The sequence below is a fragment of the Pagrus major genome, chromosome 2 (assembly GCF_040436345.1).
Source record: "Pagrus major chromosome 2, Pma_NU_1.0".
In the NCBI taxonomy this organism is placed as follows: Eukaryota; Metazoa; Chordata; class Actinopteri; order Spariformes; family Sparidae; genus Pagrus; species Pagrus major.
The window spans coordinates 5,270,227-5,286,484 of record NC_133216.1 but is presented as its reverse complement, the minus strand read 5'-3'; the positions used below and the strand labels follow the sequence as shown (position 1 = coordinate 5,286,484).

Sequence of the window (16,258 nt, the reverse complement as noted above, 5' to 3'; positions counted from 1 at the left end):
CTATACATCCAAGTGACCAAGATTCATCGACATGGCTGTGACAGTGATCTTTTCAGATAACTGGGTAAGACGGCAGTAAGGATTTTTATACTGAATTGTGAATTTCCTTTGTCTCTTAGACATCTTTGTTGTTCTAGGTTAAACAGAGGGACTGTTCTGCTCTTATTTTAAGTTTAGTTGTTCAAATGTGGCATGTGTGAGTTAAATTATAATTTCTATAATCTAAAAGTATTTAGTTACTTTGCTTTAGCCTTTGGTCAGATGTCCTTTAACTGCTCGTGGACACTTTCCAGCAGCTACAGTTTTCTGTTTAATACATAATTGCATTACTCTTAAACATCATCAAAGCCTCAGCAGCAACATCAGGCATCTTAAAGAAAGAGATCTTAAGGTAACGAGCAACATGTAGCGGCCTCAGATTAGGACTCAACTAAAAAAACGTTTTAATTTCTTACAGTAAGTTGAGAAACATAAACTTGTAGTTTGAATTACTGAACCGTAAAAACTGCCCCGAAACAGAAGCGAGTTACTTACATCGATGCATATCTTCTTTCCTGTTGACTCCCAAGAGACATTTAAGCGAGGAAGAAATTCACTGTTAAACATCCTCCTTTTTTTTTTCATGAGAGGGTGATAAATGACATTTTTTAGATCACAGGCTTCAAATAGACTGAAATTAATTTGACGTAGGACGTTAAAATAACATATATTAACAGAATTCAATCATATCTGTGGTTATTTCACATTTCAAATCACAGGCGTGAAGGACAACATGTATCGGTTGTAATATAAATTTAAAAGTACATTTGTGGAGGGAGCTACATTTTAATGGAACTAAATTTCCCCATTTTTAAAGGAGGGAAACGTGATTATATCTAAATGTCACAGAAATATTTACTTCTCCGTCTTCCACAAAATCTTCTAGGAGTTACATAAAACACTCAAGTAACTGTATCTCAGAGTATGTTCTGCAACTAGTGTTATATTTCAAGTGGATGTGTTCAGTGTTGTTGTGTGTAAAATTGTGAATACATTTTTTTTAGCAAATTAATAAAAGTTAATCTTGTACCACCTCATATTTATTTATTTATTTTTTATTTATTTACTCAGTTTAGGGTTTAATAGCTGGAATTTCCCCATCAGATATAATATTTACTTAGTTGCTGATTGGGGGGAAAAAAATCACAAGTATTCAGTCATAGTAGGATGTTTTGTTATTTTTGGTCTAAAATACATCCTAGTTACTGTAAAGAGGAAGTGAAAATCATCTGGTTATTCGGTGTTTCCTGCCAAACAGATTTAATGAGAAATCTGCACGGAACAGGGGAAGATAATCAAAGTGCTCATTTTGAAGCTATTCTTTTTTCTTTTATTTCGTTGTCAAAACAACTATTAGTATTTAGCCTAAATTACAATTGTGTATTATTCCACAGCACACAAAGTGTTTCTTGAACTGTGATGAGGTAATTAAAGTCCCTTTTTTATATTTTACAGCCATCAGACGCTGATTATAATGACTCAGACTACATGTATCCGTCAAGCGAGCCAGGATTCTTCTGTGGCAACGAGGACATGGACCTGCAAACCTTTCAGGTCCTGTTCCAAACTGTGCTGTACAGCCTCATCTTCCTGCTGGGTGTGGCCGGGAACGGCCTGATGATAACAGTCCTCTTCAGACGTTGGCGCCTCCTGCGCATCACTGAGATCTACCTACTGCACCTTGCCCTGGCTGACCTCATGCTCCTTTTCACATTTCCTTTTGACATAATTGACAATACCACCGGTTGGCTGTTTGGCAACTTTCTCTGCAAGCTGATCGGCCTGGGGAAACAGCTCAACCTCCTCTGTGGGAGTTTCCTTCTAGCTTGCATTGGGTTTGATCGGTATTTGGCGATCGTTCATGCTATAACTAGCTTGCAAAGTCGACGTCGAAGAACAGTGCACCTGACGTGCACCTCGTTATGGCTGCTCTGTTTGGCTTTGTCCATGCCAAATGTTGTGTTTCTTACTGTAAAAGGGGAAGGCACAGACAATTCAAGTTTCACTTGTTCCTTTCATGATTATGAATTTCACGCACACAACTGGGTTCTGACCATGAGAGTCTTGGATCATGTGTGCTTTTTCCTCCCTCTGGCTGTAATGAGCTATTGTTACACAGCAGTGGTAGTTACTTTGATCAAGAGCCAGAAAAGCCAAGCAAAGCAAGGAGCAATTCGACTGGCTTTACTCGTCACTCTCGTCTTTTTTTTCTGCTGGCTACCATATAATATCACCTCGTTGATAAAAACTATGGTGGACCTGCAAGTTATCTCGTATAAAGAATGTGACCTTTATGTTGTATTGCAACCTGCTCTTTATGTTACGAAAAGCCTGGGTTTCTCACACTGTTGTCTGAACCCTTTCTTGTATGCCTTTGTTGGGGTGCGCTTTCGCAATGAGCTGATTCAGTTACTTTGCAAACTGGGCTGCAGCCGTGTTTGCATGCCAATCATCAGAGCTCAGGGTCACAGTCGACAATCCATTTCTGATGGAGAAGGGTTAACAACCACCACCTCCGTCCACATGTATTAACTCTTGTACAATGTCAGCTGTAAGTGCTTCTGATCTACAGAGTGTTGTTTGTAATGCTGGACAATGTTTTAATTGTATCAAATGTTCTGACAATATAGTACCCAATGCTACTTTGACTGCATTTAAAAGATGTTTTATTTACCCAGTCAAGAAAAAAATGTTATTGTTAGCCAAAATCTGCGTTTGCTTGTATTTTAGCTACTGCTAACTGAACTTAATAAAGATTTCATATATACAGCAACCATGTCCCTGTGTCAGTGTTATCAAACAACAATAATTGACAACACAATAACCAAAACTAAAATCACCTTAGAGATCAGTATTATTCTATTTTTTAGACTTCTATTAAAACACAGTTATACAGAACAACTGCAAACAATCACAAATTGCATCTTATATACAGCAAGTATATATATTATGTATATATATATATATAATTCCTTTGCACAACAGTTTGGTAGCTGGAGAAAATAAATCAATGATATTAAAACAAATAGAAATTTGAGGCACTCCTCTCCTGACTGTCACTCTGTTCCCACAACAAATACACACATCTTTGAAATATACATATTTTACAGTATTTTAGAAAATGGCTTCAGATTTGTTATTGGACCGTGTTACAGTGCTTTTAAATATTCAATATTTTAAATCAGTTGTACCAAAATTTGAGTATCGCTGATTTATTGTTTTTACAGATCCTCTTTTCATACAACTGCAGGAATAACATTAATGAAAAAACTTGGACACAATGGGAAGGTAACCTAGTAGACACTTTTTTTTTTTTTTTTTTTTTTTTTACAGTTTATGTGAACTGGGTCAGAACGGCATATTGGCCATACCTCCGGGGCCATAGCCAATGGGACTGTCCAGAGACATTCCACGCTGTCTGAGAGACTGGGGGCCCATCATACCAGACTGTGGGTGAGAAGGGGCCATCATGGGACCCTGAGGGGACATTAAAGGACCCTGGGGGCCAAATGGATCCCCTGACATTGACATGCTTCGCTGTTTAGCCTGCATCATCATAATGTTCTGCTGTGTCATCAGATTGTGTGGGTGCTGCTGGGTGGACATCATGCCAGGGTATGGGTTGGATGGATGGTGGAGAAGGCTGTTTGCCATCATGGCCTGCTGTTGCTGGAGCTGCTGCTGAGGCACCATGCCTGTCCTTCCAATCATATGTCCAGGGGGGCACATAGGGCCCATGCCACCAGAAACCATACCCCTAGAGCCCCCCTGAGGAATGCCCATGCTTTGGCGTATTCCACCATGCGAGGGGTGAGGTGGCAGCTGCTGTTCAGCCATCATATTCTGTAGGTTTGCTAAGTGGGGGTTGGATGAAGGGCCACTGCTGTGTGGGGGGCCAGAAGACAGCTGTTTGAGGAGCTGCTGTGGAGTAGGTTGCTGGGATGGTGGCCCCTGATGTGGATTTTGATGTGGGTCACTCTTTGGGAAATACTGAAGAGTGCTACTGGGCTTGTCAGAAGGAATGATGCGGGAGAGATCAAATTCAGGGATCCCTGTGTGAGTGGGTCGTATGACTTCACTTAGATCTGGGCCATCCCCCATGGGCAATGATGCAAATGAGTCTGAGGGGTGAGGGGGACGTTGAAGAGGATGGCCTTTGCTAAGCAGGTGTAACTGCTGAGGTGGTAGAATATCCTCATTAGACTGAGGGAAATTCTGTGACATTGCTCCAATTGGTGAGTGCATGGGCCCATGAGGTGTTTGCTGGATGCGAGTAAAACCTCCCATCTGGTTCTGAGATAAAGGTGAAACATTGCAGGGCCCCATTCCGTCAGGTACGCCTCCTCCCATCATGGCAGAATTCATGGCAGGCATGCCCATTTGGTTTGGGGAAGAAAGCACAGGTCCTGAGGCCTCGTGGGACAGGTGCTGCTGACCTTGGCTTACAATACCCATGGGGCTTTGTGGATCACTGTGGGGACCAATGGAGCCCTGGGAGACGAGTATCTGGGTGGTCTGGGGGTTCCCCATGTTTCCTGGTGATAAAACACAGCCAGCATTGTAAAAAAAATCACACTATTATATCAACACATTAGACTTAAATATAATTTTGAGGTCTATTTTCAAATAGCACTACTACAATATAAGAGTTTAGGCTGAGAATTCTGTGTTGCTCTTCCTTCTACAAATTTACACATCCAGTTAGTTCGTCAATCTTTTTCTGATGGCACGGCAAAACCTACAAAAATAACACACTGAACCAGAGCCATTCTACCGCTTCATCTCAACGGTTTACAGTGTTTTCCGTTTTCCTACCTCCAATGCTGACACCAGATAGAAGCGGTCGATCCGGCAGCATCTCATCATCGGAAGTGGCAATTGTTTTGATTGCATCATGGTAGAGAGGAGTAGAACTGGGCATGGCATACTTGGACATCTGAGACATGATGAGAGACAAAGGATTCTGAGATGGAAGGGCATTGGGAGAGGAAGTAAATGGCATAGTAGGATTCATAGATCCTGGCTGGCTAATGGGCGTAGAGTTGGAACTCCTCGGAGGAAGCGATTGGCCTGCAAAGAAGAAACAAAAATGATTATAGTCACAGAAAAACAAGTATCAGCAATAATAATGAACCAACTTCATCTTGGATTTTGAGTGTACCTGTCTCGGTGGAACTACTTCCTCCATTGCCCACTACTTTACCACTGGGTGGACCACCTGGACTTGGAAGAGCTGTTTTGGGAGACGCCCACCCTGGAGAGCCCACAGCCATGGCTGGGGACTTCAGCCGTCCAGGAGAGGCAGATGGAGAGTGCAACACAAGGTTGGAAGACCCCATTACCTGGGGAGACTTCATGGAAGCAGATGAAGGAGTCCCAGCACCAGATGCAGGGGGAAGAGGGGGGTGATGCCCAGCCGAGGAGATCTGTGAGGGTGACTTCAGTCCTGGAGCAGAGGGGGAAGGTAGGAGAGGAGATGGCTCTTGGTTGAGGGATGGAGACTTGAGCTGATGAGGAGGAGGCACTGAAGGAGATGTCAGGGGGTTAACATTGATTGATAGGTCAGATTGGTGCCTTGGACTGAGGTCAGGTCCCCTAAGTCCTCCAGTCATAGGCATATGACTAAGCCGTGGTGTACCTCCCATTTGATTTGGACCTTGATGGTCAGGCCCAAACATCTCAGGACCAGACTGTTGAAGATAAGGTCCTTCCACCTGCCCACCAGAGAAGGGACCTTGATTGGGATACTGGAAGGGTCCATCAGGTCCTGGGATCATTCCTTTATTCCCTCCTCTTCCATTCTGTGAAGCTCTGATTCGTGCAATCTCTCCAGGGCTAAACATTTCGCCTAAAGATAATCCTCCTGCAGGACCTCCTCGGAGCTTCTGAGATAGCATCATCTGCTGTTGCTGCTGAACATTCATCTGTTGGTTCATGTTCATCGTGAGGTTGCTACCCAGAGGAGAATCCACCAAGTCTCTCATCTGAGGACCCCCTCCAGGAGAGCCCATAATCTCCCGTGAGCCAGGAAAGTCCATAGGATCACCTCGAGAAGAGGGTGGACCCCGGCCCATTGCCAAATTAGGAAAGTCTGGGTCCCCAGGGTTATCCATAAGTCTTGAGCCAAGGTTGCCCTGTTGCTGCTGTTTAGCTAATCTGTCAAGTTCAAACCTAGGAAGCCTCTGCATCTGCAACTGCCGTTTTTCCATGATGCGAAACATTTCCTCATGGGTTAACGTATGCTCTGGGTCACCTTGCAAGTGCTGGGGAGGTCCACCAGGGTAGCAGCCATGAAAGGGACCTCCACCACCCATGTTATTTGGCATATCATCGAGCCAAATCATCCCTGGCCTGGTGGGCCTTTGGGGTCCTAGACCCTCCACTGATAAAACTCCCCCTGTACTACCAGGAAAGCCACCTCCCCCAGGTGGCCCTCTCTGCATCTGTCCCAGGAACCTTGGGCCACGTGGTCCATCTTGATGAATGTCTATCATTCGTGCATTTCCACCCATTCCTCCACTCATCATATTACCAGGACCCCACTGTTGGTCTCCAGGTTTGCTGTGGTAGGGAGGAGGGGGTCCTCTCATCATCATGGGACCGCCATGCATGCCCATCTCAGCCATCATTCTAAAGTGCTGGGGATGTGTGGGGGGTTGAATATCCTGTTGCCGTCTTTTCTCTAGGTAGTATTCTTCTTGAAGTTTCCTCCACGCCATTTGCTCTGGTGTCAGCCCATCTGGTCCAAGTAAGGGACCCATGTCGCCACCAGGTGAAGACAGCTGGTGATGGGGGTGTTGTGGTAGGTTATGGTGAGCATCCATTTGAGGGCTATCAAGGGCAGGTCCAACGAGGGACTGTGTTTGAGAAATAATGGACTGGAGTGGTTCTTCATATCTTTTCATCCCTCCAATCGGAGCCAAGGCTGACGATAGCATATTACCACTACTGCAATTTCCAGAGTTATTAGTACCATTATCACCGTCCTCGAGAATACCACTCCTATCAGTACTGTTATTATTATTTAGGTTGGAGGAGTTACTACTGGCATTGTTATTGGAGCCTCCTGTTTCTCCAGGACCACCACTTCCCCCGCTTCGCAGAAGCAGCCTCTCTATATCTCTCAGGGTCTGCAGAGAGCGCTCCCTGTGCTCCAGCTGCTCTTTGGAAAGGCCATCGGAGTTCCCTGGGCCACTCCTCTGGCCTGTATCACTCTGTAGGTGTGCAGATAGGATGGAGGGACTCCCCGAGGGAGAAACAGCAGCAACAGGAAGAGTCATAGCTCCTGCACCTTCCCCATCTCCAGTTCCAGGGACTGGACCTGCCGGTGTGGCTGCCCTTCCTCCATCTGACCTATGGGCGACGATGCTGTTATTGCTGGAGGTTCCACCAGGTCTGGTCTGAGAGGTTTCATTATCAGAGTGTCCTGCTGATGACGGTGTCCCTACAGGATGCAATGGGCCTACAACTCCTGCCGAGGCTGGCCGTGGAGTTCCACTTTGGGATTTAGGGGTGCCTATGGGTGGAGAGCTGCTGGAGTTTACCTTCTCAGATGGGTTAGGAGGCTTCCCTGATTGGTGGCCCTGTGGCATAAAAAAAGGACAAAAAAATATATAAAATTCTATTATTACATCTACAGTTACATTATTGTAATTTTTAATTGTTGTTTATTGCTTTTATTACATTTTTTAGCATGTCGATTTTGTTCTTTTGCCAAAACAACACGGTGCATTTCCCCTTTATCAGTACAAATATTCACAACAGACAAAATGTCTGCTAATGAAAACAGGAACGAAGACATATCTGAGATCAAAATAGCTAAACAAATTAAGCTTCCCACATACTTTGCACCTGTGGTCTCTGCTGCGGCCAACACTTTTACTCCCTCGTGGTTTAACAATTTAACACAAACTTTACATTTTATTCAATCTGCCACTGAGAGGATGTCTGACCTGCCCCAACTTGGTGCGTGGAACATTTTGCTGGTGAAACAGGAGGATGGAATCGCTCTGTCCTTTCATTACTGCCTCTGCAGCACTGTCAAACAAAAATAGCAAAATTACAACTTAAAAGGTTACTGCAGTAACATAATATAGTGTTGAGCGGGCGTTCTAGTCAAAATCTAAAAAGCATGAAAAAACTCTGCATCTCCTCTTCAGATGTTAATAATCACCAGCATAGTTCTCACCTGTTGGCTAGGCTGGTTGTGAAAACATACACCACTTGCTGTGAAGGCTGAGGTGGCTCTGCCTTTATCCCTGGTCCCACTCCACATCCCATTACAGGACCCACAGGTTCAGACATGGGCCTTGTAGGCAGGCGATCAGAGAGCCCTTGGATAGGACCTGCCAGACCACGCTCTCCTGAGAAAAATCCACAACACACTGGTTTCATTTGTCTAAAGTGGTATCCAGGTTTATAATTGCAATGTCAGTAAATCCTTTTGGCTGCAACATCTAAACACTAGATGGAGCTAAAACACATGTAAAGTGAAATCATTTGAAAGGGACAGTACAGCACTCCAAGCTGACATCTTCTTCCTTTCAGCGTGTGTGCTAGATCTGAAAACAGCTATGGATAGTTTATAGCTTTAACCTGATGTTTTCAGAGAAAATGTGGCAGGGGATTTCTACATGCAAGTCATGCACCCTTCACAATTGTGGTTACGATGACACGACTGTTAGTGAGGACTGTGCAACATTCAAGTGAAGGCAACCTGCAATGTGTTTCCCCCTGTGTGGAGGCAGACAGACTCACGGTGGGTTGCAGTGTGTGGCTTGTCTTCATCTTCCTCAGTGTCAGGTCCAGAGCACCATTCATCTCCACTGTATGGCTGCTTCTTCTCCAGAACACAGCGCCGCTTACTGCGCATAACACCCTCTAGAGGATAATACACACACATCAACAGTTGGAGATCAGATCTGTCATAGTATTGTCCCTTTAAAGGCTATTACCAATGTTATTTTGTTTTTAACATTCACCACTAATGACTAATGCCAAATGAAGAATCCCTTTTCATCAATTATCAAATGGTCTTTATTAAAAACAATAATTATCTACTTCATAAAGCCATGTTTGTAAAAAGTAGAGCCGGACCGATGCTGGATTTTTAGGGTTGATACCGATATTGGGAGTAAAGAAATTCCTTTATTGATTTATCAGTACATCATACATATTTTGCAATGATCCCTCAAATGCGTGTACAAATACTTGTGAAAAAGGTCTGTACACAAAGGTTATGTGAGACAATTAACTGTGCATCGTGGTCTGTAAAAAAAAGTTTCCATATCAGCACTAGTGATGTCACGATACTGGAATTTCTGACTAAAACTAAAAATAGCGATATTGGATACCATGTTCGATACCATGGGGGGAAATTGACACAACATTGAGGGCATGAAACAGTTTCAAATATTCAATATCGATATTCATCAATATTTTTGACAATGCTAATCAGCACATCGCATATTGGACAAAATATACGCCGATCCCAATCTTTCTGGGATACACCAATAATTTAAACCGATATATCGGTCGAGAACTAGTAAAAAGTAAAAGTCATATCATGTAAAATTATGGATTATGTTAACCATGTTTGGTCTCTGTGACCAAAATTTTGAGTAACTTTGGCAGCCTATGAGGTGAAACTTAGGTTAATGCAGGCACCAATGCTTGAACCATGCCTTTTGCAAATACGCACCTGCTGTTGTGACCACAATGTATTCTTATACAAAAATGTGCTGTTTTTAAAACCTGAAATAAACTGAGCTGACCTACACATTTATTTTAAAACATTTTATATAATTGATGTATGAAATATGTAAAATGACAGTAAAAATAAATCATCTGCTCTTCTGCTCATCTCTGTCTTGGTTTTCTTTTCACGACAATGTGCCATGCATGCTAATCACATCTGCAGATGCAATGTTTCGCATGTGCTGAGCCTTCTCACATGGCGCAATTAAGACTTAGTTGATGCACGAGCTGCTGTGCTCCGGTGGGTGCAAACAGCTGCACGAAATATGCAGCAGCTTTAACACTTCCAGAAGGTAACCTGCAGTGAAGAGGCAGAACCAACTTCTGACAGCAAATACAACTGCTGGTTTAAACTCCAAATGGTGACAGGAAAGAAAAGTACAATGGCAATATCCCTGATTACTGTCACATATTTAGAGAAGCTTTATAAACAAATCAGTAAAGATTTTTCAGGTTCATTACTCAAAATCTCACTGACTCTGTGGCAGAAAGCTACCTTCTGATAAACACATCAGATGAGCTTGGGTAACCACAGACTTTTAAGGCTGTGAACGTACAGTAAGCAAGGAAGGAAGGAAGTGTGCAGTGACAATGCAGAGAGAACAGCAGAGGGAGGACTGCTACCTTTACAGAGCGATGCAGCAGAAAAGAGCTGACCTCTGTCTTGTCTGAATGTTTTTCAGCAGTTGGTTTATCTTAACAGGAAAGACAGCTATTGAGTCACGTCTGCTACCGTGTTCAAACTATTTGTTACAGACAAGATTTTGTCAGTTTGATGGCAGTGTGATTTGAAGTAAAGAGGAGGGAGGCTTGTGTTTCATTTTGAGTGCTCTTTTCTTTTTCTACATGCAGAAATTAGATCACAGCAAGACAAAAACAGACAGACAAGAGTGTGTGTGTAGGGTCGAGGTCAAACGATATTTCCCTTCAAGTGATCCAACCTATCTTTCATTCTCTCCGTCTGACAGCTTCCGTCACTCTTTGTGTCAGAAACACACCTCTGCCTCTGAGGGTGTCAAGATGTGTTTGTGTGAGTATGTGTGTGTTTTTGTGTGTGTGAGTGTTTAAAGAGGAGGTTCAAGTCATGTACAGGAAGCCAAGACGAGTTTCACATAATCAAATTAATGTCATCTGCAGCCAAACGCTCACGTGACCACACAAACCCTTAAATAAGGAACAGCAAACAAATGCACATCAAACACTTTGTACTGAAACACACGAACACAAATGTTTACTGGGACATTCACAAAAAGGTTTTTTTTCTTCCCACCCACTCACTGTCTCCCACTCTAATAACAACTTCTCAAGGCTTAATAAGTTTTAGCAACCTCATGACATGACTACAGAAAAGCCCAGATGCTTTTTCATCTGAGACACGTCACTGCAGCGCAGGCATGGCACAAACTATCAAAAGCCAGGGGGAAATTCTGACGCTTCACTGAAAGGTCAGGGCATTTCAACAAGAGAGAAAACAAGTTATTTTGTCCTCTCAGTCCTAACATTCACTTCCTGCTGTGGAGGAGGTGAATGCACATAATCTGGTATTTCGGGTTAAGATTAGGCTGATAGGAGGGTAAAGGAAGTGAACTTCTGCATACTTAGAACAGAAACACCTAGTCTATACGTCCCAGAAGCTGACACAGTTTCCTCTGTGAGTGCATGCCTTACCTCCTTTGGCATCTGTCTCCAGGGCTGGAGGAATGGCATTTCTTGATTCGCCGGAGTCAATGGAGATGCTCCGCTCGCGCTTGGATTTGGTTTTCAGCATCCCTCCAACGTTGCTCACTGATTGGCTGACAGCCTTCAGCCCAGGGTTGCTGGGGGAAATCTGGTTGGTTTTGACTCCATGGCTGCCGGCACCCACGCCCTTTGGACCCAGGTGGCCGGCAGCTCCCTGCTGCTGCTGCTGCTGCTGCTGCTGCTGCTGAGCCTGCTGGTTTATACTGGGTATCTGGGATCGGCTGTCACTGGTGACCTGCTTGCCATGATTGGCCAGTTTATTGTCCTGGTGCATTTGATTGGCTGGTGATTGAGGTGGAGGTCTGGTATGGAGAATAGCTGTGCCTGTTTGTCAGTTGAGCTCACATCGCTAACAGGCGACACTGATGGAGGGAAGAAAAATCATGATCAACAATAATTCAGATTTCAGATTTTCGCTAAGTGATTATTCTGCAACAAAGAATTCACAAAAATGATATTATCGTGATATCTACAGAAAATACAAAATCCAAAAACCTCCCATACTGGCGAGCTTGTGTTTTTCAGGTGTGGGTAGAATATCTTTCTCTCTTCTGTAATTTCCTCAGACATGATTATGATTATTAGTCAGAGTTACACTAGACCTTTAATTTCTTTTCAAAGTTATTTTTTGGTCGACAGGAGATGACAGGAACAGGATGAGAGAGAGGGGGATGAAATGCAGCAAATGGCCACAGGTCAGCTCGAACCCTGGGTCTCTGAAGCGAGGACTCGGACTCTGCCGCTGCAGTACGTGGAGCACGCGCTCTACCAACCGAGCTACCAGGACACCCAACATGGTCTACATTTAAACAGCAATAAAACATTAAACATAAAACACAACATCACTATGATCCATTATGATTTGTCCTACCTGCCCACTCACAAATGCTGCAGAGCATTTTGTCTATTCTGACCTCCTTTTCATGCTCTGATGGCGTGCGTGGTGCACCTGTGGGGCAGGCTGTGTGCACAAGTTGCCTGGGCTAAGTGTCACAATGACAAGCAGTGCAGCATTGCGACTTACACTAAAAAGTTGAGTCCAAAAACTTCTAGAAAAGCATGCACTGTACCACAGGAAAACATTAGTTTGTAACATCTTGAGTTGTTGTATCTTCCATTGCTTGACACTTTTCTGTTGTCCTGCTGGCCTCAGCTGCAGTAGGCTTACATGTTGCATCATTGCTTGCTGTTTATTATTATCATTATTATTATTATTATTATTATTATTATTGTTAACCTGGCCCAGGGATGTCTGCCTCACCTTCAACATTTCAGTCTTGTATTAACTGCTGTTGCAGGAGTGTATCATGTTTGTATGTCGTGCCTTGTTTAGGTTTCGTCCATATTATTATTTCTTTTTTTCCAGGAAGAAATCGCTATCAGTGGTGGTGAGTTCTGGGATGAGGCACATGTGTGGGGAGACAAAAAAATACTGCATATGAAACAGTGAGTCTCTCAATGCCTTATTCGGAGATTCAAAACCAAATTTTCGCATTCTATAAGTTTAAATTTTAAGTTGACTGATCTTAGAGGTCACACAATATTAGCTTATTTAATACACTTTGAAGAAACGGATATGTTTACTCAATATTATCAGAAGTGTATTAATAAAATAATATCAGCATTTCCTTGTTTAATATCAGAGTTATCATAAATACCGGTATATCGTGACGCCCCTATTTGGGCCCAAAACTGAAAGACAAACTCAAACTATTTTCTCTACAAGGCCTGATGTAGAAGTAAGACACATCTGGACAGAGTTTATAAATACATAGTTTTGTAGTTTCTATGTCCATTTTGGATTATTCGAAAAATTAAACCATATATTGAGGCTGGATGATTAGTAACACACTACGGTTCCAGGTCAGGCCTCTAAAGCAAACTTCTCAGCCTGTTCACTCACCTCATCTCACCCAGACTCTCAGCTGAAACACTGCCATGCTGTTCTCCAGGACACTTCACTGACCACACATGGACCTGGGGGAAACCAAGACAGTAATATCATTAGTGGATGTGATAGCAACCTTTACAGTCAGTGCTATCTGTCAGTGTGTGCGTCCTCAGCCTGTGGGTCAACAACAACTTCACGAGCGAAGACGGAAAAGAGAGACAAGATGCCAAAACATTGATAACAGACCGAGGCCAAAGAGACAGTGTGAGGTAGCTGTTCCTTTAAGGGAAAGAGAGCAACGACTGAGCTCGAGCTGGGGGAGGGACCTGCGACTCAGAAGTAGCTCAGCAGAGTTTTAGGTCCCTCCTCCAACCAAACACTTTGCAAACCACAAAAACTCCACCACACATTCCACAACACTGTCTGTAGCAATACCTGTCTCTCCCTCCCTCCCTCGCTCACAGAGGCTCTTTCTCCCAGTTTCACACGTTGACTTTAGGCACTAATGGGCAAAAACTCATTATCTGCTTATTACAGATTTTATCTTAGGACTATTTAGATACACCAACAAATCTCAAGGGTTTGTCAGCATTACTTGGGTTTGTTTGAAATCTATTTTAGTGTGACTTGAGACTGGACTATACCTCAGCTCTCAGACATCTACTTCTAGCTTTACCTGGCAATAAAAACAGCTCCATATCTAGTAGGATTCTCAACATTAAGAATGGAGGCCACTTCTCCGTACGTGAGGCTTCACTCTGGGTTCAAGTCCATAGCTGCAAGCTGACGCCCTCTTGACATTGCCACCTGCCTGTGTCCATAACCCCAAGCTTCTGATTTTAACCTTTGCAACTGGAGTGTGCCTTTCTGTGTGTTGAAGAATTTGTGTGCCGTCTACAAACCAGTTGTACACCAGTTTTCTTGCCGTCTATCCGACAAAAGCTGCTCACGCACAGAGCATTGAGCAGTTCTTCAGAATTTGCAGGTCTGAACAAGACCCTTCCACACCTGTTGCTGGCGAACAATAGTTGGTCAAAACAGTCATCACAGCTTGTTCAAAAACATCTAGCTGAGATATTTGGCAGACATAATGCCGATCTCATGTAAACATTTCCACTGGTTTCCATTTTTGGCCGATGACACAATCCCACCGCAGCACACGGCGTACTCAGTCAGGTCAGCTGTCCCGCTCTGACAGAACCATCTGCACCACTCACTCACCTTGACAGGTAATGGTAAACACAATGCTGTAATTAGTCATTAACTAACACAGGCTCAGGTCTGCACAGAAAGGCGCCTTGTTTGCTGGCTGAGGACTTCATCACTCATTAACTCACCCGGGGACAGTCAGACGTCGTTCCTGTTGACAAAGTGTGACTCACTTGCTTTGTGCAACACAAAGTGGAGGCAGACTAATCATATGGTGAGTCGGTGACCTTCGAGTGGACAGTTTAGGAGAGACGGGCCTATCTAAATCTAGTCTGGTAGATATCCCAGAGACACCCTGTCATTTCTGCTGTAGTTGATCTGATCAACAAGAGAAAAGTCTGAAGAATATTGAGTCCAGTTTGGAGTGGAAAACTTTGAAGCACGTACAAGTCATTGAAGTGTAAATGTTGTGTCTCACTTGAACATTTTGTAAACCTGGAGTTAGGCCTTGCACTACTATTATCCCCACTCTGTGCCACGTGTATGGAGCCTATACTTAAGTAATCAGCCACGAGGAACATTACAGTGACTTTACAACAGTGTTTTCAGGGCTGGAGGAGATTTTACTTGAGAGGGTTCTGAGGTGCTGTGAAGTGGTTATTCACCAATGTAAGAAAATGATTACAACTTTTCAAAGCAATCCGCCCTCGATGAATATTACAGAATGTAACAAATGTTATTCCTTGACCTTCTTGAATAGTAGCTAGACAATGTGCTGGTGTGACTAGCAGAAATTTTGGCTAGCACATTAATGTTTAACTGAGCTGTTGTGCAGTCACATCTCTCAAACAAAGCAGGTTTCCCAATTCAAGCCAAGTGTATTTGTACAGTGCTGTTTACAGGCTGCACATTTTATTTTGAAGAGTCTCAAGACCCAGTTTGTGTTGCAACATCTGGAGAAAAGTGCTTCAGACAGGAGAGTACAATTAAAAAACATTACGTTTATTTTAGATTAGACCTATGACAAAGAAAGTCTGGCTCAAGATTAAACAAAATAATAATTTAAAGTACAAATTATTAAATTGAGTAAGCAAATTAAGTAATTTGAGGGTACAAGTTATTCATTTGAGGTCTATTAATCCTCAAAAATCTCTTGTCACACCTTGACTACACACAGCCGATCTCCATTCATGCCATTATGCAAATAATTAATACAACTGGTTGCACCATTTATGGCTTATTGCATCACAGTCAGCAGTGTGGACTTCTTGTATTTTGTACTGTTTATTTGTACTTAATTTAAAGTGACTCAGAGGAACTTTCAGTTTGTCAATTCTAGCGGCCACTTTTGACAAAAGCAGTACGACACCAGCACCTGCTGTTGTAAAGAATTTTGCTAGTGCGTTCCAGCGTTTGTTTTGGACATGAGTGACGGGGAGACCACAGGATGGATCGTGATGAGGAAATGTATTTATATGTGATATATGTGATCGGGCCTGAGCACAGGCATTAATAATAACTATATAAAAAAGGTCTTTTCACTTTTCATGGTCTCGTTTGCTGTTACAGGTCATTTATAATCATCAGAGGAACCAGGGGACTGTTTCATAACACTTAAAACTTCCTCATAGTCACTTTAAACCATTTGCTTTCACTTTTACATTTAGGTCCTTTCTTTCTGAA

General features: G+C 43.1%; 2 protein-coding genes across 3 annotated transcripts in view; one reads left to right on the top strand and one right to left on the bottom strand.

Moving 5' to 3' along the window:
- Nucleotides 1–22: 22 nt before the first annotated feature.
- cxcr5 (chemokine (C-X-C motif) receptor 5) lies at nucleotides 23–2,807 on the top strand. Its single transcript, XM_073481221.1, has 2 exons — nucleotides 23–64; nucleotides 1,495–2,807. The coding sequence occupies exons 1-2, from the start codon at nucleotides 32–34 to the stop codon at nucleotides 2,569–2,571; spliced, it is 1,110 nt and encodes a 369-aa protein (XP_073337322.1). The 5' UTR covers nucleotides 23–31; the 3' UTR covers nucleotides 2,572–2,807.
- The window catches only part of bcl9l (bcl9 like), a 29,534-nt gene continuing 15,964 nt past the window's right edge, over nucleotides 2,689–16,258 (bottom strand). The window contains exons 2-9 of one of the 2 annotated variants that reach the window (XM_073481218.1): nucleotides 13,439–13,512; nucleotides 11,464–11,897; nucleotides 8,797–8,919; nucleotides 8,228–8,402; nucleotides 7,992–8,076; nucleotides 5,201–7,622; nucleotides 4,855–5,109; nucleotides 2,689–4,574 (exon numbers count right to left, since the gene is read on the bottom strand). In XM_073481218.1, coding sequence (XP_073337319.1) covers nucleotides 3,388–4,574; nucleotides 4,855–5,109; nucleotides 5,201–7,622; nucleotides 7,992–8,076; nucleotides 8,228–8,402; nucleotides 8,797–8,919; nucleotides 11,464–11,809 — 4,593 coding nt within the window. In that variant the 5' untranslated portion in view covers nucleotides 11,810–11,897; nucleotides 13,439–13,512 and the 3' untranslated portion in view covers nucleotides 2,689–3,387. Of the gene's footprint in view, nucleotides 4,575–4,854; nucleotides 5,110–5,200; nucleotides 7,623–7,991; nucleotides 8,077–8,227; nucleotides 8,403–8,796; nucleotides 8,920–11,463; nucleotides 11,898–13,438; nucleotides 13,688–16,258 lie in introns of those variants that run through there. The other variant, XM_073481219.1, reaches the window with a different exon arrangement.